This window comes from Rhinatrema bivittatum, chromosome 1, assembly GCF_901001135.1.
Source record: "Rhinatrema bivittatum chromosome 1, aRhiBiv1.1, whole genome shotgun sequence".
In the NCBI taxonomy this organism is placed as follows: Eukaryota; Metazoa; Chordata; class Amphibia; order Gymnophiona; family Rhinatrematidae; genus Rhinatrema; species Rhinatrema bivittatum.
Window position 1 is genome coordinate 342933621 of NC_042615.1, and position 27994 is coordinate 342961614.

General features: G+C 45.4%; 1 protein-coding gene across 1 annotated transcript in view; it reads right to left on the reverse strand.

Moving 5' to 3' along the window:
• PTPN13 (protein tyrosine phosphatase non-receptor type 13) overlaps window positions 1–27994 on the reverse strand; it is a 659094-nt gene that overhangs the window by 156135 nt on the left and 474965 nt on the right. The window contains 4 exon segments of the mRNA XM_029599218.1: window positions 2598–2696; window positions 14662–14876; window positions 18421–18583; window positions 20554–20639. Coding sequence (XP_029455078.1) covers window positions 2598–2696; window positions 14662–14876; window positions 18421–18583; window positions 20554–20639 — 563 coding nt within the window.

Consider the following 27994-nt stretch of genomic DNA (forward strand, 5'->3'; position numbering starts at 1 on the left):
GACGCAGTTCTTTTTCTTGTCAAGCTTTATGCAGCTAGAGTCCTTTCATTTGACAGGAGACTAGAGGAAAAGGCAAGGAAGACAGAAGAGGAGGGTGCTATCTTTTCCTACCTTTTAGTTACCATTTCCTTTCACTACCCATCCAAATCCTTTTGAATCTCACAGTCTCACTGCAACCAAAGCCTTTGTGAGAACAAGAGCTATGTGGGAGCACACACTACTAATCACAAGGTCCTCAGTCAGGCTTAGCAAATCCATTTTTTAAATCTAAAATGCTACCTGTAAAACCCTATAACTACTGAGCCATGCTTAGTTTACCTGAAGTGAAACACTTGAATGGAAACATGTAGACTGAAATATGAAATTAAAGCAATCATAGTATTAATTTGCGATTTATACAGTGCTTATATCCATGCAGGATCAAAAAGCAAGTTATAAGATTAAGCAGTTACAAAATTACTAGTACACAATTAGTTTTGTAAACCGCCATACAGAAAGATAAAGTGACCCATCCAAGGTCAGATCACGTTAGTAGACCACAATTAGGATCCGATCCCATAAGTGTCTGACTCCTTGTCCTAAACTCAAACCACAGCTCTTCAAAGGTGAATAAATAACTGCACGCACTGAGCCAGATATTCAAAAGATCTAGGTGCTTACCTTTAAGAGGTAGAAACCTAGATTTTTTTTAATTAAAAAATTTACTCTGAGCACTTAAATTTAGGTTTGTAAAATTTCAAGGAGCATAAATTTAAGCACCTAAAAAGGAAGCGAGGAAAGGGACAGGGACAGACTGGGGGAATGAAGTCAGGAGCTCAACGCTGATTTCCAGTGCTGGGTTCCTAACTTAGATGCATAAAGTTAGATGAATCACTAGCAAGCCCAACTTAAGATGCCTCAGAATTAGGGGCCTAAAAAGGTTTGTTAGGTGCCTATTTTCAGCTGCCTATTTTGACGCCTACAGTCCACTGAAAATGGGCTCCTAAGTTAGGATCATAAATTTGAGCGCTCAGCACTCTTTCAATGTATTAACTTGCTTTTCTGTTATCAGTTGTCACCTACAGTGCTTTTCTGAACCTAACAAGCTCTGCTAGCAAAGTTCACAGAGCGGACACATTTGTCTGCTCAGCTTTCCAGGATAACTTATAAGAGGGTAAGGTTATAACAGCCCGCATCGCGGTAAAGTCTGTGTATGCAAGTTTGCTTTGAAAATCATTGGGTAATTGGTCAAGTATATGCACAAGTTACTTTGCATATAGTTATATCAGCTTCCCACAAGGAATAACTTGGGTGGGGTAATTTATGTGCATTCTTTTGCAAAGCAAAAAGTGTGTACTGCACCTCTAGGCACACCTTGCCTCAATCTGTGTAAAAGTACATGTGACATCAGGTTCCCCCAATTTGATTTTCAAAACGCCGCATACACACAACACACACAAAACAGGGTTTCATACACGTCAGTCACTATGAAAATCAAGCCTCAAGAGTTTCATATTCAGCCACTATCCAGCTTTCTAAATTATCTGGATAAACTTATCCGGCTAACTTGGCTGAGACATTCAGCAGTACAGCCATGCTGCTGAATATATTTGGCTATCTTAAAGTTAGACGGATAAGTTTATCTGGCTAGCTTTAGGGAAACTGCATAACTGTCCTAAACTTATCCAGCTAACTAAGCTGGATAAGGCTGAAAATCGGCACTTATTTGTCTGTGCTAGCTGGAGAAGTAGTTCCATTCCGGAATGTCCCCATCTCGCCAGCTAAGTTGCAGCTGCTCAGCTAAGTCCAATCTTTATACAGCGCCACTTAGCTGGCTATTTCGGAACTTAACTGGCTAAGTGATGTTTAATCTCAACCTCTTACAGGCCGATGAAATACTGTGCGCTAGGTCTAACGCAAGGCTCAGCACTTGATTGGACACGCGTCCCTAGCCCCTGCTGCAATACGGGGATTAGTGCATCCAAAATGTGCGTCCAATCGCGCGCATAGCTAATAGTGCTCAGCACATGCAAATTCCATGTAGATGAGGATATCAGGTATTACACCGCAATGCCAAAAATTGCCGCGAAGCCAAGACTCCCATTTTAATGAGACAAATTTAACGCCTACCCGGGGGATAGCATAAAGGTATGCCACACATCAAGGGCTCACTTAAAAAAGACAAAATCCTGCTTTCTGTGATTCCTCCTGCTAGTATTGTTGCAATACTAAGTAGGAGGAACCACAGAAAGCGTAATCATGAAAAAAAAAAAAGTTATGAAAAAAAATTTCTGGGCGCCCAATATACACCCACAATATACACGGTCCAGGTCGTGTGTATTGTAGGTGTATATTGTGCTGGTAGTGGGAGAAAACGGAAGTTCCTAACCTGCACTGACAGCCATCTTTCTGGGCATTCGATGCTGAGGAGGCGCTAGGGATGCACAAATTTCTCTAGTGCCTCCTTTTTATCATGGCAGCTCATTTTAATATTAAATCATCCACCCAGGAGAGGTGGCTGGGCACGTGTTTGGAGAGTGGACGCTCAATTATAAGTGCCCGTTTTACATGTGCCGATATTGCATTAGTCTTTTAGTTTATAGAGTGTGTCCACTTACCAGCAGTGAAGGATTGATATCTGGTAGGACTCCTAGAGGAGGTCTACACAGAAGTAAAGTAACATTTGGCGATGTCCCTCTTAGTGCTGCGATGACTTCCTGAAAAAGGAAAAAATGAAAAAAGATTCACTTACAACACCTATTAAACCATTTGACTCTAAATGCTAAAGCTCACAATTGTCTTTAAGGCAGTGTGGACACACCACATCCTGAGGCTGAAGGGGACCTGTGCTTTCACTATAAAGGCTTAAAGGCAGCCATGAAAAGCCAGCTATTGTTTGGGGTCAACTGGAGAACCAGCCCACTATCCTGCAAGCAAAGTTGCTTACCAGCAACAGTTGTTCTGTGAAGATAACAGTTTACCAGACACGTAAAGGGGTCACATGACTGTATCTCACCAGCAGCTATGACTAACGATAGCCTCACTAGCATTTATTAGCACCGATGGTGCACGAAGCCCAGCAGGGCCTCCGATGCCCCCTGATCCCAGCGGTTCAGGGCCCTCGAGATCAGCAGCATCCATGGTACCCATTAGCGATAAACCAGTGATGGGACAGCCCAATTCCTCCTCGATGACCAATCTGGACACCACCAAAGGAACCTCGAGGGTACCAAAACACTGTGCCTGGATGCCTCTGTGCTCCAAAGTGCCTTGAGTAGATAACGACTCTGGTGCTTGACAGCATCAAGTCCATCCAAGGCCGAAACTAGTGTCACCCGAGAGCTTCAGTAGCACTTGAGGGCTCTCAGGTTCTGGTGGTCAATGGCCTCGAAGGCGACTTGGGAGCTCAATGGTGATTCCAATGCCTCATTGATGGTGCTCAACATCGTCGAGAGGGGCAACAAAAGGAATTGCTGACTAACAAGCCCGATGGCCTCCATGGCGGCCCCCCACCTCAACAGCATCAAGGACATCAATGGTATTGAGCAGCACCGCACTGCAATGGCATCGAGGCTATGCAATCAACAGCTTCTAGGGTGGCCACAACATCAAGGCCACACAGCTCAATGGCATTGAGGGTGGCTGCGCCATCAAGGCCATGTACCTTTACGGCATTGAGTGCGGCCAAGGCACTGAGGCTGTGCACCGCAATGGCCCATGCATGCAACTCGATGGGATCACTAGAGGTCGATGCTGCTAGTCCACCACATAGAAGCCCAAAACGCTTGATGACTCTGGTGCATCGAGTCCACAGATGCCTACAGCACAGAAGGCCTTGCCTTTATGGCATCGAGGGCGGTCATACACCTCGATGGCATCGAGGGCACCCATGGCACCTCGATGGCATCAAGGGTGACCATGGTGCTCATTGGCATTCCTGGTCCCCAATGCAGTCCAGATATCAATGTGTAAGATCATCAATGTGCTGGTCACAGATGTGAGCAGGCAATCTTTACTGGGCATGGCACCAAAGGTGCAGCAGCAAGCTGCCTGCCCAGGTTCCTACTCATCCTCTCTCACAAGGAGACTGCATTGCCATCACAGGCAAGCAGGAGGGGAGGCTACGTCACCCAGGGCTCCTGCCCATGGAGGCTAGCTCCTTTGAATCAAACAGTAACCAACAAGGGCTCTGACCCTGGCGGTCTGTGAAATTGGAGGATGAGCTCTCCTCCCCACAGGAATGGTGTGGTCCTCAATCTCTTCACTGTCTGAACCTTCATTGATGCCGATCGATCGGTGAAATGACATGGAACGCCTGCCACCTAAGTTCTACCCAGTGGCCTACACTGTTCACTCACTGACTGCATTTTGTTAGTCCTGTCAGCACCTGACAAAGATACAGCAACATACAGAGCATGCAGAGGGCACAAATATCAAACAACGGATGCAGTATTTATTTAATAAAGGATAGTATTAGACTCTGCCAGGCTGCACAGCAACTAAGACCCACCATGCAGCTGGCAGACAATGGAAAGAGGAGGAAAAAAGGAAAAGAAAAAAGAAAATAAAACTACCGTAAGTTAATGGAAAGAAAAACAGTTGCAGCTCTAGAAAAAAATCACTTACAAAAATTGTGAGGAGAAAACAAAGCTGAATACTGTGACACACATGGCTCCTATGACCACACAGCTCCGTGCAAAAAAAAAGACTCCACATGAGTCTTCCCCGGAGTAGGCTGCTCCGGGGAAGACTATTCCCCGGAGCAGCCTACTCCTAGATGCCACACCAGTCTACATGTCTGCACAATCTGCTGGAGACAGAAAAATACTGAAGAGCTGAAGGCTGCACCATACACCTATAAAAGGAGTGAAGTCACCTTTCAGCTATTTTCTGTCTCTATCAGCTAGTAAGGCAACATAACCCACTTATCTGGACTGGTCTGGCATGGATGATGAGGAAATTTGTTTTACCTTTCTTGAGGGAGATGATTTATAAATTATGTACCATGTTCCAAAATGGTACACAAATCTTCAACCATGTGGAGATGGTAAGAAGTTATGTGGGATCGCAGCATAACATTCTGATACTTTTGCCAAGATTGTAGGCTCACAACTCAGAGGAACTGAGGCATGCCTTTTGAGGGCAGATTCAGTAACTACATTGTGGTTTGCAGTTAGAGCTTGCTGAGTGCTGTGGTGCTTGATGTCTACTTTCTTTCTCATCAAAGTACGATGTGTAGGGTTTTGTTGTGTCCATCGGTGCCCGACGCCCTCTCTCCGCTCTCCTTACCTCTCTAGCATCTCCCTCTCCGTCTGCGGGAAGACTGGCTGCCGCAGCATTCTCCTGCCAATTGTCCTTGGGCGTTCCCGGACCGATTCGATGCTGCAACCACCATTTTTCCTGGAGGCCTAGGGACGCGCGCGGGGCATGGCCCCGATTGAAGTACCGGCATTGGCGCGAACCTCGGGGGCGTCCCCCGAAGATGACGTCACCCGCGATGGATATTTAAGGTGTCAGAATTTGCTAACACATCGAGTTAGCAAGGATTGACAACAGACTCGCTTTGTCTGTCTAAGCTACTCTGCCTCCTCGGACTTACCAGAAGTACCCGCTCCTCGGGGGCCTCGTTCTCTCCTTGTTTTTTTCAGGTGACAGTCTGGAACCGGTACTCGCTCCTCGAGGGCCCTGATCCCACACTTGCTTCGTATACTCCTCTGCCTGGAAGTCTTCACTACCAACTATATCAGCTACATCAGTGAGTTACCATCATTCTCTCTGAGCTTTCCCTGGAACCAGGTACTCATTCCTCGAGGGCCTATACCTTCTAGCTCATGGGCTTCATTGGAACATTGTGTGAGTTTTACCATCTGCATACCCTGCCTACTCACTATATCTCAGTCTCTCTTCAGCTCAGCCTCCAGGGATCGCTGTTCCAGTATCTGAGGGACTACAGCCCAGCCGGGCTTACCAGCTCACTACTGCCATCTCTGGTGGTTCAGTATACTGTCTAATAAATTAAGGGGTAGATTTTCAGAGCCCTGCTCGCCTAAATCCGCCCAAAACCGGGCGGATTTAGGCGAGCAGGGCCCTGCGCGCCGGGAAGCCTATTTTACATAGGCCTCCCGGCGCGCGCAGAGCCCCGGGACTCGCGTAAGTCCCGGGGTTCTCGGAGGGGGGCGTGTCGGGGGCGTGTCGGGGGGCGGGCTCGGTCGTCGCGGCGTTCCGGGGGCGTGTCGGCAGCGTTTTGGGGGCGGGTACGGGGCGTGGCTACGGCCCGGGGGCATGGCCGCGCCCTCCGTACCCGCCCCCAGGTCGCGGCCCGGCGCGCAGCAGGCCCGCTGGCGCGCGGGGATTTACGTCTCCCTCCGGGAGGCGTAAATCCCCCGACAAAGGTAAGGGGGGGGTGTAGACAGGGCCGGGTGGGTGGGTTAGGTAGGGGAAGGGAGGGTAAGGTGAGGGGAGGGCAAAGGAAAGTTCCCTCCGAGGCCGCTCCGATTTCGGAGCGGCCTTGGAGAGAACGGGGGGAGGCAGCGCGGCTCGGCGCGCGCAGGCTATACAAAATCGATAGCCTTGCGCGCGCCGATCCAGGATTTTAGTGGATACGCGCGGCTCCGCGCGTATCTACTAAAATCCAGCGTACTTTTGCTTGAGTCTGATGCGCAAGCAAAAGTAGGCTGATCGCGCTTCTTTTAAAATCTACCCCTAAGTGCATATGGGGTAGATTTTCAGAGCCCTGCTCGCCTAAATCCGCCCAAAACCGGGCGGATTTAGGCGAGCAGGGCCCTGCGCGCCGGGAAGCCTATTTTACATAGGCCTCCCGGCGCGCGCAGAGCCCCGGGACTCGCGTAAGTCCCGGGGTTCTCGGAGGGGGGCGTGTCGGGGGGCGGGCCCGGTCGTCGCGGCGTTCCGGGGGCGTGTCGGCAGCGTTTTGGGGGCGGGTACGGGGCGTGGCTACGGCCCGGGGGCGTGGCCGCGCCCTCCGTACCCGCCCCCAGGTCGCGGCCCGGCGCGCAGCAGGCCCGCTGGCGCGCGGGGATTTACGTCTCCCTCCGGGAGGCGTAAATCCCCCGACAAAGGTAAGGGGGGGGTGTAGACAGGGCCGGGCGGGTGGGTTAGGTAGGGGAAGGGAGGGGAAGGTGAGGGGAGGGCAAAGGAAAGTTCCCTCTAAGGCCGCTCCGATTTCGGAGCGGCCTTGGAGGGAACGGGGGGAGGCAGCGCGGCTCGGCGCGCGCAGGCTATACAAAATCGATAGCCTTGCGCGCGCCGATCCAGGATTTTAGCCGATACGCGCGACTACGCGCGTATCTACTAAAATCCAGCGTACTTTTGTTTGCGCCTGGAGCGCAAACAAAAGTAGGCTGTTCGCGCTTGTCTGAAAATCTACCCCTATATGCGCACATTATAAAATAGCCTTACCGCATGCACATGAGGATGCAATTTTAAGTGGACACGTGCCTATGCATGCAAATGCTACTTCTACTGCATAAGTGGGGGTATTTTAAAAAAGACACGCATTACTGACGCCATTACCAGTTTTCCCAGTTTGTTACCAGTTCGCCCAGGTAAGAGATAGGAATTCCAAACCCGTTAGGTTTAATAGCCTCCCTTCTCCCCTGCTGGCCCCCAACCTTTAAAACTCCACTGCTCTGCCTTGGAATTTTTTTGTTATACAACTTGCACGTCAGCCATAGCAGAAGTAAAGTTACGCGGCAGGGGTCCTTGGCACACACCTGTGCACATATGTATTTATGAGCTAATATCAAGTTAAAATCCAGGAATGCCCATGCCCAGCTCCTTTTTTTGAACTTTTCATTTGTGCGTGCTGTTACAAGTATAAGGGTATCCAGCCTGACTTGAGCACACATCTCCTGGTTTTGGCGTGTGCCAGGCTTTTAAAATTCACCTTTTTAGGTGCAATAGACACAGAATTTGAAGCCACTGGTCTGCTTTTCTAAGATGGTGTATGGTGAGAAAAAATGAAGTAAAATCAAAAGCAGAAAAAGCTTTCATTGAGGGAAGAGATGTCTGAGAAGAAAAATAATATGAGGCCTGCCCAACGCCCTTTTTCACAATGCAAAATTAGATTGGTAGGGAGGGGATACCACAAAACATCATAAAAGAAAATAAAACTGTAAAGTATTTAAAACTTGACTAGGGAACTAAGATGATACAATAATAACATTTCTGACTGAGCCAGGAGGAAAAGCAAAAATATTGAAGGGAGTAACCGTGGAGTCTGCAGGAATACATCTGTCGTATCGGCCATCCCTATCCAGACAGTAATGAGACATGAATGTGTGGAGAGAACTCCACATCGCAGCTTTGCAGATCTCCTCCATGGGAACTGCTCATAAGTGCACCACCAATGCTGCCATGGCTCTGACAGAATGAGCCTTGACATGACCCCCACCTGGACATAAAAGAAGGAGATGCAGTCTGCTAGCCAATTAGATAGTGTCTGTTTGTCAATGGCAACTACCAATCTATTCCTGTCAAAAGAAATATAAAGTTGAGTGACTGTCTATGGGCTTCTGTCCACTCCAGATAGAATGCTAAGGCTCACTTGCAGTCCAAACTGTGCAGTGCTCGTTTGCCTTGATACAAATGGGGGCCTGGGAAAGAATATTGGCAGGATGATGGACTGTTTAAGATATATGTCTGTCACCACCTTAGGCAAGAACTTAGGGTGCGTACGTAAGACCATTCTGCCATGATAAAACTTAGTGTAAGTGGATAAGTTACTAAGGCCTGGAGCTCGCTGATCCTGAACGCTGAGGTGACCACCATCAAAAATATGACTTTCCAGGTCACGTACTTCCGGTCACAGGTGCACAGTGGTTAAAAAGAAGCATTCATCAGCTGAGCTAACACCACGTTGAGGTCCCAAGACACAAAGGGAGGCCTTAGGTGAGGCTTCAGTTGAAGCAGGCCTCACAAGAAGCGTACAACTATAGGCTGTACAGAGATAGGCTTACCATACCATACCATGGTAGTATGCGCCAATTGCACTGAGATTAACTCTAACGGAGTTGGTTTTTAAGCTAGCTTCTGATAGGTGTAGAAGGTAATCATGCAGTTTTTGTGCGGGGCAGGAGAATGGATCTAGGGCCTTCTGCTTACACCTCATGGAAAACCTCCTCCACTTCAGTCCATAGGACTTTCTAGTTGAAGGCTTTTTAGAAGCCACCAGGACCCGAGACACATCCTCTAAGAGATCAAGTGATTGCAGAATTAATCTCTCAACATCCAGGCTTTGAGTGACAGGACCTGGAGTTTGGGATGCCACAACCTGCCTTGATCATGGATGATGATATCTGGGGAAGTCCCCAGACTGATCGGTCTCTGGATGGACAACTCCCAAAGGAGTGGAAACTAGACCTGTATCGACCAATAAGGGGCTATGAGGATCAAAGTTTCAAGAGAGTCTTCGCCACTAATGGAATTGGAGGATACGGGTACAGAAGACCACTGCCCCAATGACGGGCAAGGGCATCTGAAATTGGTTTGCTGACTGACCCTTTCAAGTAGCAGAACCGAGGTATCTTTCTGTTGTAAGGGGACATGAACAGATCTATGTCCGGGCTCCCCCAGAGGCAAAATATCCAATTCACTACCCCTTGGTCCAGGGACCATTCATGGGGTCTGAAGGCACGAATTAGTCTGTCCGCTACCGTATTCTCCATCCCAGCCACGTACATGGCTCTGAGCACCATCCCGTGGAACAGGGAATGTGACCAGATCTGGACCACTTTCTGACATAGGAGTTACAATCCCATACCTCCCTGCTTGTTGATACACCATATAGCTACCTGGTTGTCAGTTTGGATCAGGACAACTTTATTGGACAGCTGATCTTTGAAAGCCCATAGCATGTGCTGGATCTTCCGAAGCTTCAGAAAATTAATTTGACATCTTTCCTAAGCATACCAAAGACCCTGGATGGTGAGCGCATCAACATGAGCTCCACAGCCCAGGCTGGACGCATCTGTGCTTAGAACAATTTGGGTAGGAGGTCTCCGAATAGAGATCCCCTGATACAGATTTGAAGGTACACGCCACCAGATAACGAGTCACAGAGAAAAGGGGTGACTTGAATGCAGTCCTAGAGGTTCTGCATGGCTAACACTACAGCGACCTCAGTGTCCACTGGATTCTGCATGTGTAATCGTGCCAAGGGAGTGAAATGGATGGTTGCAGCCATATGGCCCCCAATAGCCTCAACATGTACCAGATTGACATCTGCTGGCTATGCTGAATCTCATCCGCGATGGTTGTCAAAGTGACAGCCCTTTGACGAGGCAGGAAAGCTTTGGCCTGAGCCGTGTCTAGCAGGGCTCCAAGGAAGTCCAATTGAGGTGACGGGTAGTTGATGACAAACAGGAGGACTCCTAGCAACTCCAACTCCTGGATGGTCAAGGCTCTTGACCAGCCAATTGTCCAGATAGGGAAACACATGCACCCCCAGCCTGTGGAGGTACGCCGCTACCACAGCTATGCATTTTGTGAAGACAGGTGGGGATGATGCTAGCCCAAACTGCAAATCCCAGTGCTGGAAGTGCTATTTTCCCACCACAAATCAGAGAAACTTCCTGTAACTGGGGAAGATCTCAATGTGAGTGTATGCGTCCTTTAGATAAGAGGGAACATAGCCAGTCCCATTTTTGTAAAAGAGGGATCAAGGTGCCTAAGGAAACCATTTTGAACTTTTTTTTTTTTTTAGAAATTTGTTTAAGGCCCTTATGTCTAGGATGGGATGGCGTCCTTCTGTTCACTTTGGAATCAGGAAGTACCTGGAGTAGAATCCCTGCCCTTTTTGCCCTGGTGGGACAGCTCAAGCGCTCTGGCCGTTAAGAGGGAGGATTACTCTGCTAGCAATACCTCCTGATGCACTACCAACCCCCAAAACGGACTTAGAGGGCAATTTGGTGGGACACCCAACAGATTCAATTGGTACCCTTGACGGATGATGGAGAGAACCCACTGGTCCAATGTTATACTGGACCACTGGTTCACAAAGGACTGCAGCCTGCCCCCAACTGGAGGGTCTAACATTCTGGGTACAGAAGATTGGCCCACACTACCTATGAACCAGTCAAACCCCGTCCATGGAGTTGACTGAGGCACCGGTTGGTGCTTGGGGGCTCTCTGCTGCTTGGGATGGCTGTGAAAGACCTGCTAGTGTTGATGGAAGTGAGGGGGCAGAGGATAGTACTTCCTCTGGTGAAAGAAAGACTGTTCTCGCAGGCTTCCTAGATGAGGAGGGTGGGTCTGGAGTGCTGGTGGACAATTGTTGGAGCGTTTCATGGTGGTCTCAGAGTTGGGCCACTGCGCCCATTACCCTGTCTCCAAAGAGATTCTCCACAATACATAGCGCTTCGGAGAGTCTTTCCTGCAACTCCGGTCAGAGATCAAAGGCCTGCAGCCACGCCATTCTGTGGGCACTGATTCCCTCTGCAGAGACCCTAGATGCCATCTCGAAAACATCGTAGGTCGCTCGTACCTCGTGTTTCCCACACTCCAGGCCCTTAAGCACCAACGACATGAGGGTGGCTTGCTGCTGTTGAGGCAGCTACTTGGCCATCTCCTGCATCTGCTTCCAGATGTCCCGCGAGTACTGACTCATGGAGAATTGATAGTGAGCAATGCAGGCAATGAGCATGGCCCCCTGAAACACTTTCCTCCCAAGAGTTTCCATCACTCTGTGGTCCTTCCCTGAGGGCACCGAGGAATGGGTCCGAGAACTCTTGGATCTCTTGAGAGCAGATTCAACCACCACCAACTGGTGAGGAAGCTGACGCTTATCAAATCTGGCAGCCTTCTGAACGAGGTAAACCCTGTCAGCCTTCTTTTTAACGGGAGGTACTGTGACGGGGTGTTCCCAGACCCTCAGCAGCAACTCCTTAAGGATTTTGTGTACTGGAACCACCATGATCTCCTTAGGAGGTTCCATGAACTGGAGGATCTCAGCATTTTGTGCCTGGCATCCTCCTCCATCAGTAACTGAAATGGGATGACTTGCACCATCATCTTCACAAACCCTACAAAGGTTAAGTACTCAGGTGGAGACTTCCTTCGCTCTTCTGCAGGAGAAGCATATGAGGGGAGACCCTCAGAGCCCTCCGAGGACTCTGAGGTATCATTTCCCCAGGGATCAGAGGGACCCTTATCCTCACTGTAAGCCACAAGGGATGGGGGCATAGGCACTCAGCCTTCATCCGGAGGTGCAGGCACCAGCAAAACTGGACGGGGGTGGGTGGGAAGGCTACAGGACTCAGCAACTCTGCTGGCCTAGGAGGAGTTTCTTCCTCAGAGGAAAGGCAACAACCATCGTATTGATAGGAGGAGGCATCGATGCCCTGCCAGGCACTGATGCTGTCCTGGAAACCAATGCTAACTGGGTTGGTAATGCACCAATGAGCACACTGAGCTTCTCCAGCAGCGTTTCCAGGATGGATGGTACCGGCTCTGGTACCGTCAATGCCATAGGACCAATTCCCTGCAGTGCTAGTTCCACTGCCTGCTGGTTTCGCTGCTCCAGCTCCTCCTTGAACACTGCCGATACCAACATCAGGTGGAAGGAAGGAGGGATGGCCAGATTCTCTTCGCACCCGCGAGGCGGATCGGTAAATGGCATTAGGATCGGGATTGCTTCGGGGCATCGTGGCATAAGCTGGTGCATTCCTGTGCTTGGCACCATGCATCGATGGGGATTGGTGCCAATGCTTCTTCGGCTTCCCTCAATGCTCGACCTGGTCATTCCCCGGGGCCGAGACCAATGACGAGGAACTCAATGTCCTCGATTTGCAGGAAATCAATTGTGGTCAGTCTCCGGTGCCCCTATCTGCCAACAGCACTGGTGGTCTCACCAATGTCGATGGTGCAGTGTTCATTGGTGCAGCTCTGAGGTCCATCGATGACAATGCTGCCGATGGAGATGGCTCAGCCTTCTTCAGCCCGAAAAGTTGCTCCATCTTATTGAGCCGAAGACTACGTCCCTTTGGGGTCATTTGTGCGCATAAATGGCAACCCTGGACATCATGTGATGCCCCTACACAGAGGCCACATATCTCATGAGGGTCCATAATGGACAAGATCCTAGGGTACTGGGGGCATTGCCAAAAACCAGACATGGCCAAGATGGGCCTAAATAAAAGGGCCACAAAATCAAAATCGATGGTGGTGGGCGTCGATGGCTGGCAGGCACCAAAGTACTGTCATCGCAGGGGAATCTACTGCGAAAGGAAACTTACCAGAATCTACTGTGAAAGGAAACTTAAGAACACTATGGGGATGCACCGAGAAGGACCTGGCGTCGAATACAGCAAAGAAAAAACCCCGTGGAAGCAAGAAATTTGAAAAAAAGAAAAGTTTTCCAAAAGGCCAAAAAGAAAGCAAAAGTGAGCTCACTCACACTGCGATGCTTACAGCTCCACGAAAAAAGAGAGACTGGAAAGGGACCCCGCATGGATGCATGGTACAGGGAATGCTGGGCATGCTCAGTGTACCAAGTCAAAGTTCTAGAAACCTTGACATAAGTTTTCTGTTTCGGGGCTCCATCTGATGATGTCACCCATGTGTGAGGCCTACCATCCTGGACGTCCTTGGAGAAACAAGGATGGTAAATCAAGTTATCTGGATTAGTTTATGTGGATAACCTTAGAAATGCCTCATGACACTATCCGATTTATTTGGATACTTAGCCAGATAATGCTGAATGTCAGCATTGTTCAGCTAAGGGCCCAATTCATCAAGGCATTTTCCCATAGACACAGAATGGAGAAATATCTTAGTGAATCAGGTCCTAAGTTATTCGCATAAATCTACTTCTTTCCTGAACACCCTTAATTGAATTAATTAAGATGTCCAGAAAAAAGCTCAGCTAGTTAAATCAGTGGTGGTGAACACAGCAGGAATTTGAAATGCTGCATTTTGCCTGGTTAAATCTGAACTTAGCTAGACAAATTACTTTAAATATGGAAATCACCATGCTGTATTTAAAAAAGAACCGATGCTACAAATATACTAGTTTTCTGTGGTCCAAGACTATTTTTAGATTACCTTCCCAGGATTGGCATCGCGAGCTGGTGGGAAGAGGAATATATGTGTGGGCCAATGCTGTTGTTGCAACTGCTCAATCCACATCTTGGTCTCTTGAGGCAAGTCTGCAGCAAGAATCTAGCTATGGGGCCGATGCAATAAAGTCGCGTAGAAAACGGGCGCTGAATGGCGCCCAAAGATGTCCTGGCAGGCAATAATAGATGACAGTTAAATGTGCGTTGGAGATGCACATTTTTCTTTTTGCATCGAGAGTGAATGCCTAATAGCCTCATTCACATGCATTTGCATGTGAAGAGCGCTATTGCATTCACTCTGCGTTAGCCGCACGTTGAATAAGCGCTAATCCCTTTATTGCATTAGGGGATTGATTAGCGCCTCTTCTACCCGCGTCTAACTGCACGTTAAGAGTGTGCTCTGCTCAGCGCACCATATTGCATCGGCCCCTATGTGAGGACTGAATTTTGTGGCCCTTCCCAAGGCCGCAGAATTGCAAGAGACTGGGGGCCCTGGATATAATACAGTCTGAGTATATAAAAAGCCCAGAATTTCATTATAGCACCAAGCCCTGTTCCAGTCTACAGACGGGTCTGCTAAAGCTCAGTAAGCAAAATGCAACATACTGACCTGTTGTGATACTCCTTTTAAGGAAGCCCCATTTACTTTCAGGATCACGTCCCCAATGTTCATCTGCCCACTTTCAGAGGCCGGCTGCCCAGGAAAGAGCTTCCTAACTCTTACGATACTTGAGCCCTGCAGTTCAGGAGTGAGGTTCTCTTCCCGACAGAAACTGAAGCCTAGGCCAGAACTGTTCTTCTGTAGCCTTACTTCAAACGTGTTTTCTGTAAAAGAAGTCTTCAGTAATATGGGATTCATAACCTTGTTACAACTTCATGTTACACTTTCAAAAGCAGAAAACTGCCAATTGCGACAACAGCTTGAAGTCTCCTTCTAGCATGTGCGGTACAAGGGACAATTATAAAACACATAATCAAGCCTTACTTCAAAATAGTATGTCTCATGGGGAGGAAATTTTCAAAGGAATTTGCTTAGGGAACTAACCAGGTAACTTTCCGGGGCAGAAAATTCACTCCTCTCAGCAGGTAAAAGTATACATGCTGATTCACGGTGTGCATACTTCTGCCCATGGTGAAAAGGGACAAGGTTCAGTCACGGCATGATTAAGCTGTCTCTTTCTTTCTAAATACTCTGCCAGAAACCTTATCCACTCTCTCATTGCCTCCTTCTTAGGCTTCTGAAACCTGCTCCTTACACGTCTTCCAGTGAACCATTTCTCTTCACTATAATCTATCCAAAACTCAGCTGCGTGACTTCACAAAATTATGCAGAGAAGTTAAATCTCAAGCGCATTGTGAGAAATTATAGGAGGACCTTCCAAGACTGGAAGATTGGGCTTCCAAATGGCAGATGAAATTTAATGTGGACAAGTGCAAGGTGATGCATATAGAGAAAAATAACCCTTGCTGTAATTACACGTTAGGAAAGAGATCTAGGCGTCATAGTGGATAATACATTGAAATTGTCAGCTCAGTGTGCTGTGGCGATCAAAAAAGCAAACAGAATGTTAGGAATTATTAAGAAGGGAATGGTTAATAAAATGATGGATGTCATAATGCCTCTGTATCGCTCCATGGTGAGACCGTATCTTAAATACTGTGTGCATTTCTGGTCCCCGCATCTCAAAAAAGATACAGTTACACCGGAGAAAGTGCAGAGAAGTGTGACCAAAATGATAAGTGGCACGGAACGGCTGCCCTGTGAGGTAAGGCTAAGGAAGTTAGGACTGTTCAGTTTGGAGAAGAGATGACTGAGGGGGGATATGATGGAGGTCTGCAAAATCATTTGAAAACATTAATGTAAATCAGTTATTTACTCTCTCAGATAATAGAAGGACTAGGGGGCATTCCATGAAGTTATCAAGTAGCTCATTTAAAACGAATAGAAGAAAATTCTTTTTCACTCAGTGCATAGTTAAGCTCTGGAATTCATTGCCAGAGGATGTGGTTACAGCAGTTAGTGTAAGTGGGTTTAAAAAAAGGTTTTGGATAAGTTCCTAGAGGAAAAATCCATAAACTGCTATTAATTAATAAGCAATAGCAGCTTGAGATTTATTTAATGTTTGGGTACTTGCCAGCTGCTTGTGACTTGGATTGGCCACTGCTGGAAACAGGATATTGGGCTTGATGGACCCTTGGTCTGACCCAGTATGGCATTTCTTATGTTCTTATGACTTGTCTTTTGCACTGTTGCTACACCCATATAACTTACTCCTCACAGTTCTCCCAGTGAATCATCTCTCTCCACCACAATCTATCCAAAACTCAGCTGCGAGACTTATCTTTTGCCAGTGTTGCTACACACATATAATCCCTCTTCTCAAATCACGACAATGTTTTCACATATAGTTCCAGCTCCTCTTATTCACCTACAAGAGCCTTCACTCTGAAGCTCCTTACTACCTTCCCCACACCCCTCCTTGTGAATTCTAGTCACTCCAATCTATGCTCTTCTCCTTCAACTTTCCATCTGGCTGCAATGGATGATTGGAATAGACTTCCTGAGTTGATGGGACATGCTTGCCTTATTCAAATCCAGCCTAAATTCCACCTCTTCAAGGCTGCTTTTAAATCCTGATTATCCCACCAACTGCCTTATTGAGTTGAATCATTTTCTTAATAAATTAAATGCCCAATTTTGTTTATATGTGTGTCTTGATTAGACTGTAAACTATACTAAGCAGGGATTCTCGCTTATGTGTTTATGTACAGCGCTGCATACGCTGCAGTGCCTTTAAGGTGGAAACTGGTAATCCAAGACAGATAAGAGTTACAATAAGCAAGTTTTCACAAAATCTTGGCTTGCAGTAAAACTACATAAAATTGTGAGACAAAATGCAAGACACAAGACAGTCCTGCTGAGAAGTCAACATTACTAAAAGCAGTACCACTAACAAGAGCCAGGTCCTAACAGAATCATAACACTGCCAACTGCAGTGCAATCAAAATTAAAGATTGAATGCTTCCTTGAAGACAAATGTTTTAAGCTCCGTTCTTTTTTGAGCTGCTCAGGCAAGGAACTCCATAGCTGGGAAACAGAGACTCTGAATGCCAGATTGTCTGTACTAAAGGCACATGTAAAAAACACTGGCCATCAGATCTTAATACTCTTGTTGGTCTATGTATTTTCAAGAGCGAGCTGCTGCAAGGAGGAGGGTCATTGTTGCATGCTTTATGGATGCGAGTCAGAATTTTAAACCTTAGTCTCCACTGGACTGGTTGCCAGTGGAGAAAATGCAGATCAGGTGCAATAGGATCATTGTGGGCAGAGCCAGTCAGAATCCTTGAACTGCCTGCAGTGCCTTAAAGTGGAAACTGGTAATCCAAGATAGATTAGAGTTTCAATAAGCAAGTTTTGACAAAATCTCGGCTAAAAGCATGTTTAGGGTTCCATAGTGGGCATAGAGGGGTAGTTATCCAGGAGGTGTGTTTGGGGCAGGATTAGCAAATAGCACTCATAACATTGCAGTTTTAAACAAGTGTACTTTTTCCCAGATAAACTGAGCCCATGCAAAAAGCAGATGCAAAATCCACAGGACAGTTGTACCTGTGAGCAATTTTCAATGGTAAAGTATGTGTGGATAGTCGACACAAACTCTGTAGGTTCAAATTAGCTGGCGACTTTACACCTGGGTGGATTCTTTTGAAAATTGTTCCCCTTAGAGTTTAGATATATGAAATATTTTTTTTTTTACCCTACCAGTAACAAACAAGAAGAAATGGAGAAGAGACAGCTGAGGGGGGATATGATAGAGGTTTTTAAGATCATGAGAGGTCTTGAACAAGTAGATGTGAAGTGGTTATTTTCACTTTCGGATAATAGAAGGACTAGAGGGCACTCCATGAAGTTAGCAAGTAGCACATTTAAGACTAATCAGAGAAAATTCTTTTTCACTTAACGCACAATTAAGCTCTGGAATTTGTTGCCAGAGGATGTGGTTAGTGCAGTTAGTATAGCTGGGTTCAAAAAAGGTTTGGATAAGTTCTTGGAGGAGAAGTCCATTAACTGCTATTAATCAAGTTTACTTGGGTAATAGCCACTGCTATTAATTGCATCAGTAGCATGGGTTCTTCTTAGTGTTTGGGTACTTGCCAGGTTCTTGTGGCCTGGTTTGGCCTCTGTTGGAAACAGGATGCTGGGCTTGATGGACCCTTGGTCTGACCCAGCATAGCAATTTCTTATATTCTTATGTTCTTATATTAAGAATAACTGTAATTACAACTTATGAGCAAAGTGGCAAGTAAGAGTAGGGAAGATAACACTTATACATTGACACAAGTTTGTGACAGTTCCATAGCACAAACTCACCTTCAGTGACAAAGCTGTAATCTTTGGCATGTATGGGTTTTTTCATCTGTTTCTCTTGTGCTTCGCTCGGGATGGCCTGACTTGGAGGGGTGCTCTTTGGTGTGACTGGAGCATGCACCTTGCCCACAGGAAGCTGCCCCTTTTCCAACAACAAGTTTACCACCTGTAAAAGAGCAGATTATCAAAGATCAGCACTACTTAGAAGGACTGTGAAATAAATAAATAATGCTCGATATTATACTAGTAACTTCTAATCTAAACCAACTGTTGCATGGCAAAAAAAATCTTAACATAAATGTTTGTCTGCATATAAAGAGAATATGATGAAATGTATAGGTAGTCAATGCTAAAATTACTTGGTGCTGTAGTGAGCAGGGGTAACAGTAGTATTCAAGTGCATAAACATTTTATTTTCAAATACTACATTATTAAATTTGGCAACAGAATAAGATTGTTTTAAAATAGCAGTGCCATATACTTAATCATCACTGGCTAGATACGAGGGAGGTACACAGTAATCTCCCTCCTCATGGCTAAACACTCCAGCTAGTTCTTTCATTCACAGTTTTCTCAGAATGAATGAAAATACTTTTTTTTTTTATAATTGACAATTTTTATTAATATAAAACCACATTAACAATACATTGTCAATGAATAGTACTATCACATGCATAGTTACAAACTTCAGAAAGCAGGTAAATAATATGCACCACTAATACTTTTAAAATTATTTTTGAGGATTCGCTTTAGGTCTGGTCACCTTTGCACTTCTCAGCTTTGAGATGATGACCGTGCCAACCTTCTGCATTATGAAATGTGAATGATGATTATGGAAACAGCAAGGAGGAGGAAATAAATCTAGAGACCATGCAGAAGCACTGAAAAGCAATGTATGGAAGTCCAAGATTTTAGAGAGCTTGAGCAGGAAAAGATAAAAGATTAGAAAAAAAAATGTAGGAGGTCCATATTCAGCGGGTGTTCCGTCGAATATCCCAGGCTACAGTTTCACAGATAAAGTTACCCTGGGAACTTTAGGACAGCAATTTCTCCGACCAGACTTATTTGGCTATCTTTAGTTGGATAGCATTGAATATTGGCCCTCACCAGCTAAAGTTAAGTCCCACTCCTTGAACATCCCAAATGCCACCCTTTTTTATCCACATACAGGGGGATGAAATACCGTGCACTGAGGCCAGTGCATGGCTTAACACGCGATTGGACAGGTATCTAAAATGCACGTCCAATCGAGTGTGTAGCTAATAGCGCTCATCACATGTAAAATACACGTAGCTAATTCCCGTGATGCAAAAGGTTTCCCATGCTGTCGATGCGCCCTTGCAATACAGCAAATTTTAAGCCAGCCTGGGGCTGCCGAGCAAAAGGGCTCATTGTAAAATACAAAATTCCAGGTTTCTGTGATCCCTCCTACAAGTATCGTGGCAAGGGATTTTTTTTTCATGATTCTGAAAGCGGAATCATGAAAAAAATTCAGGGGAAAAACAATTTCTGGGCACCCAATACACATCCTCAATACACAAGGTCCAGGCCGTGTACATTGTAGGTAGCAGGAGAAAACGGACACTCGTATTGAGTGTCCATTTCCTAACTCACACTGACTGCCACCTTTCCTGGGCCAAGGTGGCACTAGGGATGCACAATTTTCCCTACTGCCTCCTTTTTTACCGCAGCAGCTAATTTAAATATTAAATTGGGTGCATGGGAGAGGTGGATCGTCGTGTGCTAGGAGAGCGGGCGCTCAATCATGAGCGCCCATTTTACGCGCACTGATATTGTATCAGCCTGATAAAATTTGTGTGGGTAATCATGCATTAGCTGGTTAGAGGGGATAAATATTCAAATCTCAGCTTTTGTCGGGTAACTTGAAAAGGAAGAGGAAACATTTAACAGTTCTTTTAGAGGTGTGTCTAGAAGCCACTGCTGACTTTGGTAGAAAGCATGAATAAACCTAGAGGGCAAGACTGTCAAACAACATAAATCTGATGAACAGAAAAGGATCCATTACAGCCAGTGCATATAGTCAAATACAACATGCATCTGGAAGTAAAACAGCGAGCCACCGCCCTCTGCACATTTTGTATAATCTGATAGTTTAAGCTAAATGATACCACTTACCTGCCCGGTCTTCCTTAATGCTTCCACAGCTTGCTTATGGGTAGCACCTTCCAAACTAGCTCCATTGACAGCCAGCACACGGTCCCCTGGAAAGAATAAAAGAAAGGCTTGAACGGAAGCAGATCTGAAGAACAATGCCATTGCTGCCCATGCTGAAACGAGATGTATCACAGTGTGTCTAGGAATACCGGGCTCTTAAGTAAGGAGCTCCTCAGATCAATTCCTCCGACTCCTGAAACTGTTGGTGAGTTCATTAAAAATGGCAGGATTTTCAAAAAAAGAAGCCTGCGGGATTAAGCAGCTACTTTTTTTTGGTATCCGTGGGTATGAGATAGTCTCCTGTTTCTGTGCTGCCTAGTCTACAGTGACAGCTTGCAGCAGAATCCTGAGAGATGAAGGATTACCCACATTGAGGAACTGCAGAAACCAATATACATATCAAGCAGATGAGACTAATCCAGCAAAAGTCTAAACCTTTCCCAATTGGCAATAAAAAAACCACCACACTGAACATAAGAACATAAGATATGCTATGCTAAGTCAGATCAAAGTTCCATTGAGCCCAGCATCCTATCTCCGACAGTGGCCAATTTTGGTCACAAGAACCCAGAAATCCTAAAAAGAGTAGCTCTCTGCTAACTCTCAGGGATAAGTGGCAGTTTTCTCAAATTTACGGGTTAAAAAATGATCTATGGACCTTTTTTTCAGGAACTTATTCAAAACTCCTTTTAAGCCCAGCTGTGCTAGATGCTTTGACCATGACTGCCAACAAGATTCCACAGTTTGACTGTGCATTGACTGAAAAAAAAAATACTTTCTCTGATTTGTTTTAAATCTGCTACTGGTTAGTTTCATGAAGTGTCCTCTAGTTTTAGTATTATTTGAAATGGTAAATAATTGTCCCTTAGTTACCTGCTCCACCCAGCTCATGATTTTATAAACCTCTATCACATCCCCTTCTCCAAGATGAAGAACCCTACTCTGTTCTAAGTGAGCTACTCCATCCCCTTTATCATTTTTGTTGCCCTTCTCTTTACCTTTTCGAGTTCTTCTTTCTTTCTTTCTTTATTTAAAAACTTTTCTATACCGTCATTAAGTTAGGGACCATTATAACGGTTTACAATTAGGCACAAATAATAATCTTAGAAACTATAATAAAATCTATCATTAAACAGGTGCCAAGATTTTACGGTAACATAGCTCGTTTATAACTACTCATAATTGGAAGTTGTATCATAATATATCATGTCCATTCTTTATTATAACATGTTTTAAAATTCTAAAATCAAGAGCAAACATGTTTAAAATAAAAATAGAGTATATATACCCATGTAGATTGGGGTAGCGTGCTTGAGTGTTCTGCAGGTCGCTTTCTAATTCTCTGTGTTCTACTCTCCTTTCTCTTTGTTGTATGCCTGTTTAAATAACCATGTTTTTAACTGCTTTCTGAAGGTTTTGATGTCTCTTTGCAAGCGGATCTCGACGGGCATGGAGTTCCATAGCATAGGGCATGCTAAGGAAAGCACTCTTTCCCTTACTTGGGTTAGTTTGGCTGTTTTGATTGAGGGGATGGACAGTAAAGCTTTATTAGCTGATCTCAGATTTCTGTTGGGGATGTGTACGTGTAGGGCTGTATTCAGCCAATCGGATGTGTACGTGTAGGGCTGTATTCAGCCAATCAGCTTTTTCATTGTGTATTAACTTATGTATTGTACACAGGGTTTTATACTGTATTCTTTGCTCAATGGGTAGCCAGTGTAATTCGATTAGGGTTTCAGTGATGTGGTCTCTTTTACTTTTACCAGTCAGAATTCTGGCAAAAGTAAAAGAGACCACATCACTGAAACCCTGATTGAATTACACTGGCTACCCATTGAGCAAAGAATACAGTATAAAACCCTGTGTACAATACATAAGCTAATACATAATGAAAATGCCGATTGGCTGAATACAGCCCTACACGTACACATCCCCAACAGAAATCTGAGATCATCTTTTTTTCACATGGGGTAACCAGACATGCATACTATCCTCAAGGTGTGGTCACGCCGTGGATCAATGCACGAGTATTATGATATTCTCCATTCCTTTTCGAATTATTTCCAACATTCTATTTGCTTTTTTGACCACCGCCACATACCGAGTTGAGGATCTCAGCTTATTGTCCATTGTGATCCCTGATGTAAAATCCAACATTATGTGCCTATAGTTAAGGCTTTCCCCCCCCAATCAGTATCACTTTGCCCCTGTCCATATGACATTTCATCTGTAGTCCTCCATTCTTGCAAGGTCCTTCTGCAATTGCTCACACTCTACTTATGTCCAGTTTTATTGCTTTAAAATCACTAGCGCTAAGTGATCCCATCATTGTTACCCCTTGCACCACGTCCTCGTCCTGCATTCTTCTTATCAGTTTCAGGTGCAGGGGCTCCATGGAGCGGTCATTTATGGAATCCAGAAACTTTACCTCTCTAGCATATCCTGATGAGATATTTACCCAAATTTCCATTATTATTGTGTTGTCAATTTTATTTGCCTCTGTCATTTCTGTTAGCATTTCATTAGCTGATTCTTCAATCCTGGCCAGGCAGATGGTAGCATATCATATCTTACCCATCACACATGGAATTTCTTTCTATAAGGATTTCACTGTGCATCTTGTTTCTTACAGGACTTTTAACCTGCTTGACTCTAAGCCATGCTTCACATACAGTGCCACCCCTCCACCAATTCGATCTGACCTGTATATAGATATAATTTGCAACCTCACAGTGTCCCATTGCTTATCCTCCTTTCACCAGGTCTCTGGGATGCCTATTAGGTCTATATCTTCAAAGGGAGAATAATGGGATAGCAGCTTGCGTGGAGTTGAAGGCCACTTGTTGAAAGGATATTCAGTCCAAAATTTTCAAAGTGGATGTATGCATGTTAGTTTGCTTTGAAAAATTAGCAGGTGTACCCGGACGTCTGTGTGGCACATGCATATATACATTTACGTCTGCTTGGGAGCAGGTGTGACTGTGCATGTGCACATTTACACGCATACTTTCAAAAATCAAAAGTATGCACGGAAATGGTTTGCCGTCCCCAACGCAATCCCACTGGAATGCCTCGTTGCAGGATGCATAAAAGTACATGGGCAATTGCTTCTGCGCATACTTTTACATGCACAAACCCTGGGGCAATTTTCAAAAAGCTCATTTACGTGTGTAAAATCACATTTTATACATGTAAATGCTTTTGAAAATCGGGCCCTAAGTATCATACATTTTACTCTCCAGACTTCTGGCATTTGCATACAGGCAGTTTAGAGTATGCATTTGGTTTTCATTCACAACCTGCTTATTAGTAGTTAATACAAGTAATTTGGAATCCTTCATATTTGCCTGCACTTTATATAAGCCTTTACCGCAATCTCTCTATCTTGATATTCTAACTTACCTGTTATGCCAGTATCCTTAGAAGATGCCTTTCTCCAAACCATGCACTGGGCGACTTTCAGCTTTCCCACACGATTTAGTTTAAAAGCTGCTCTATCTCCTTTTTGGGTGCATTTCTGAGACTGAAACCCTGGAGGTTTTGAATTTCAATTTCCTACCTAAAAGCCCTAAATTTGACATCCAGAACCTCTCTCCTGCACCTTCCTATGTCAGTGGTACCCACATGTACATGATAGCTGGCTCCTCCTAAGCATTCCTGAAATCCTTTCTAGTTAACATGTGAAGTACATTACCTTTGCACTATGCAGGCAAGTTACCAGGTGGTCCCCTCATGTCCACCAGCCATTCATCTAAATTCCAAATGACTGAATCGCCAACTGCAATGGCAGTCCTAACCTTTCCTCTTGGGCACACTCCCATGGAGACACATCCTTAGTTTGAGAGGATAATGCATCACCTGGATCCTAGCTACAGGATCGCTTCCTGCCACACCAAGATGATGCTCTCTTTCCAGGCAACCTTGATCTTCCAAAGCAACAGATGGACTGCCAGACTGGAAGTGGAAATGCTGAACTAGGTCCTTAAAGGCTTCCTCTATATGTTTCTTGGTCTGCCTTTCATAAAGGAATATAGAGGAGACCTTCAGGGTCATAGTAGAGGGGTCCCACCTTCCAGTCTGGCAGACCCTTTGTTCTACCAGGTCTGCATTCTAGCCACCTTAGAGCCAGGATTCCTTTGCACCAGGTGAGCACATACAACCTTTCACCATTAGGTACAGCATCATCCATATGGCACTCTGCTCCAGTTAACAGTAGTATAGGACTGGCTAAAAGACAATGGCTGCACAAAACCATTTTCTTAATATTTAAGATAAAAAAGTAGGTTGCTAGAATTCTGATTATTACTGACTTACAACAGCTCAAGCAATTATAATGCAGCTAACTCATAAAAGTAGAGCACAAGATTTTTTCTTTAGCGGGTAAGGAAACAGCTGGGATTCTGGAACATTTTGTAGCAAAGTCTACTTATATAATGGATGATGACGACAGATAAGGACCAATTGGCCTAGTCAGTCTGCCTGGTTGTTTCCATCTACACTGCTCTTGCCAAGGATATGTCCCAGCTATTAGCTGTACAAATTTGAGTGCCTGGAGGATACTGCTCCTTACCCAAGTCAGTTTAGTTGTCTTTTCTTCATGGTCATCTACCATTCAGGGTAGAAAAGCATACAAGTTCCCATAATTAAACCAACATCCAGGACTCCTTGCACCACTGTTTTTTTACTCGACTCTGTTCTTACCATTGTCTTTACATCTATCCCAAGCATGCTTACATTCTGTCACAGAATGGGATTCTACCCCCCATGCTGGTAAGCTATTTCAGATATCCACCACCTTCTCTCAAAAAAAAAAAGTATTTCCTCATATTTTCTCTGAGCTTCACTTATTTCACCAGGCCTCAGTCTACTCAGCTATCACTTCAGGCCCTATTCAGACTTTAGGCTCTAGTCCATTTTCCCCTGCACAGAGGAAAAGGACTGCCAGAAGAAAAGATCAGTTTTATGGGCCAAGTTAGCCTTTTCCTGTATGTAGATCAGCCATAGGCATATGGGCTGATACTCAAGCTTTCAACTAGGTCCTCAGTTTATTAGCTCTAAAGGACAGGAACCATTTTGCGTAATTTTTTTTGTACAGCACAAATTATACAGTCAACCAGTTACTCATATATGTCAAACACTTCTGTAACATTTTCTTCTTCCCACAAGTAGGGAGGGTCATTTTCAAACAGCCTGCATAGGGCTAAAGTCTGCAGGTACAGCTTAGGCCCAGGTTTTCAAAGCTGACTAAGGCACGTAAATCTGCTTTGAAATGTTGCGGGTTCAGCTGTTTCACACGCCAGCTTATACTTGTTATAGTGATAAAAGTTTAGTGGAAGATAAGATGCTAGAAATATAGAGGAGGGCTACTGTGCACCTTATCCAAAAAATATCATCAGTGCTTCCAAGTGAACTATCAAACCTGCATCCCATTTCTGATTTACCAACGATGGGAAAAATCATAGAGAAATGTGTCCATGTGCAGCTAGAAGAATTTCTGGAGGACCATGCTATTATGAATCAGCAACAGTACGGATTTAGGAAAATCATGGTACTGAGTCCTTTTTGTTGGCATTAACAAATACTCTATCAAGAATTGGATGGCAATCATTCAGGAATATTTGATGTAACTGTGGCATTTGATATGGTCCATCATGTTCAATTATTAAATAGACTTGCCCAACTGGGAATTAGAGGGCAAGTTTTTGCATGGTTTAAGGCCTTTTTAAATAACAGACAACAATGTATTCAACTGGGGGACAGAACTTCAGTCTGGAAACTATTAACAATGGGTGTACCCCAAGGCTCAGACTTGTCGTCGGTGCTTTTTAATATGTATTTATGGCCACTGTGTGATGTTCTTAGCACCTTAGGAGTAGTATTTTTTTCTTTGTGCAGATGATGTGCAATTTTATATCTCTAGTATGAATAATGAGTTTCCTTTAGGTAGATTTATCCACCGCATGGACATTCTCTCGTCATGGACGAAGGACAATTTTTTGGCATTAAATATTAGCAAGACCTCAATATTGTGGATAGGGAAAAAGGTACACAAAATGTACCTGCTGATTTAAACTATGGTGGGACCCCAACGGGGGGGGGGGGGGGGGGGGAAATCGTGAGACCTCCCCGGGTTCTTCTGAGGTCCTTCTGCCACGGAAGCAGGCACTGGCCCCGCTGATTGGAGGCTGCGCAGGCCGACCACTCGCCAAGGTTCCCTCCCAACCCGATCTGCATGCGGGACAGAGGGAGTGAATGTCCAGTCGGCGCGGCACGTGGCCATCTTGGGTTTCGGTGCCATGATACTGAAGCACACAACATGCGGCAGCCTCCGCTAGGCCCCACATGCGGCTCAAAGAAAACAAGCCCACCACCTCGCAGATGTGGTTACCACAGCTCCCTCACCTTGGCCCAAAGCCACCACCCCCAACGGCATTGCCAAAGAAACGCGAGGTACAAAGACCCCTAGCCCCCAAACCAGGACCGAACCTGCGCCCTGCGTCACTAAGACCTGGAGCCCTGGGCTGTAGACGACTAAAAACTCTCCTGCTCTCCACTGCATTGGTCCCCAGCACTCACTGCACAGACCCACCACAGGGAGACCTTGAATGCCTGAGAATGCTGTCTCTGACAGGACGCAAACAGCTTCTTTCCTCTCTTTTTTTTTTTTTGGAAACTTTATTTCCTACCCAGAGAAGGAAATACTTTCCTGCAGGAACAGTGATGTCCGGGAGAATAGCCTCGGAGGGCTGAGGGAACCAGAATGTTGCGGGCGAGACTCAGTCAGGGGTGTCCAACCCCTCGTCGCCCGGCTCCAGCTGAGGGATGGCCCACGAAGGTGCCTAACACCTCAGGGAGCTCTTCCGTCGTCTACCAAAACTACCATTAAGAGAACCAAAACTATCACTAACAGAACAATTTTCTTTTTTTTTACACTACCATCTAGTCTGCAGTATGCACCTCTACCATCTGCTGGAGTCAGAGAAATACTGGGGGACTGCAGGTGGCACTCTTAGATAAGTAGCAGTGCCTCAAAGTTTTGTTCTCTGACTCCATCTGCTGGTGGGGATGCATAACCCACTGGTCTGGACGGATTTGGGAATGTTCAGGAACAACAATGCACCTACTTTTACCCATGGGAAGGCTTACAGATGGGATTAGGTAGGGGGAGGAAACACTGCATGTAGTTTTGCATTTTCACCGCTGCCTGTGTTGCTTTTCAAGGAAACCACATCCACAGAAAAAGCAGGTGCATAGCTCTGCGGGCACTTTTAAACTACCAACTTTCGAAAGGAAAGCATGCTCCTACTTTCCCTCTGAGAACTATTGCAAAGTCCACTGGCAGTTCTAACTCTAACACTAGTTTATTTTGGATATGGCAGTTTTTAAAATATATATATAACAA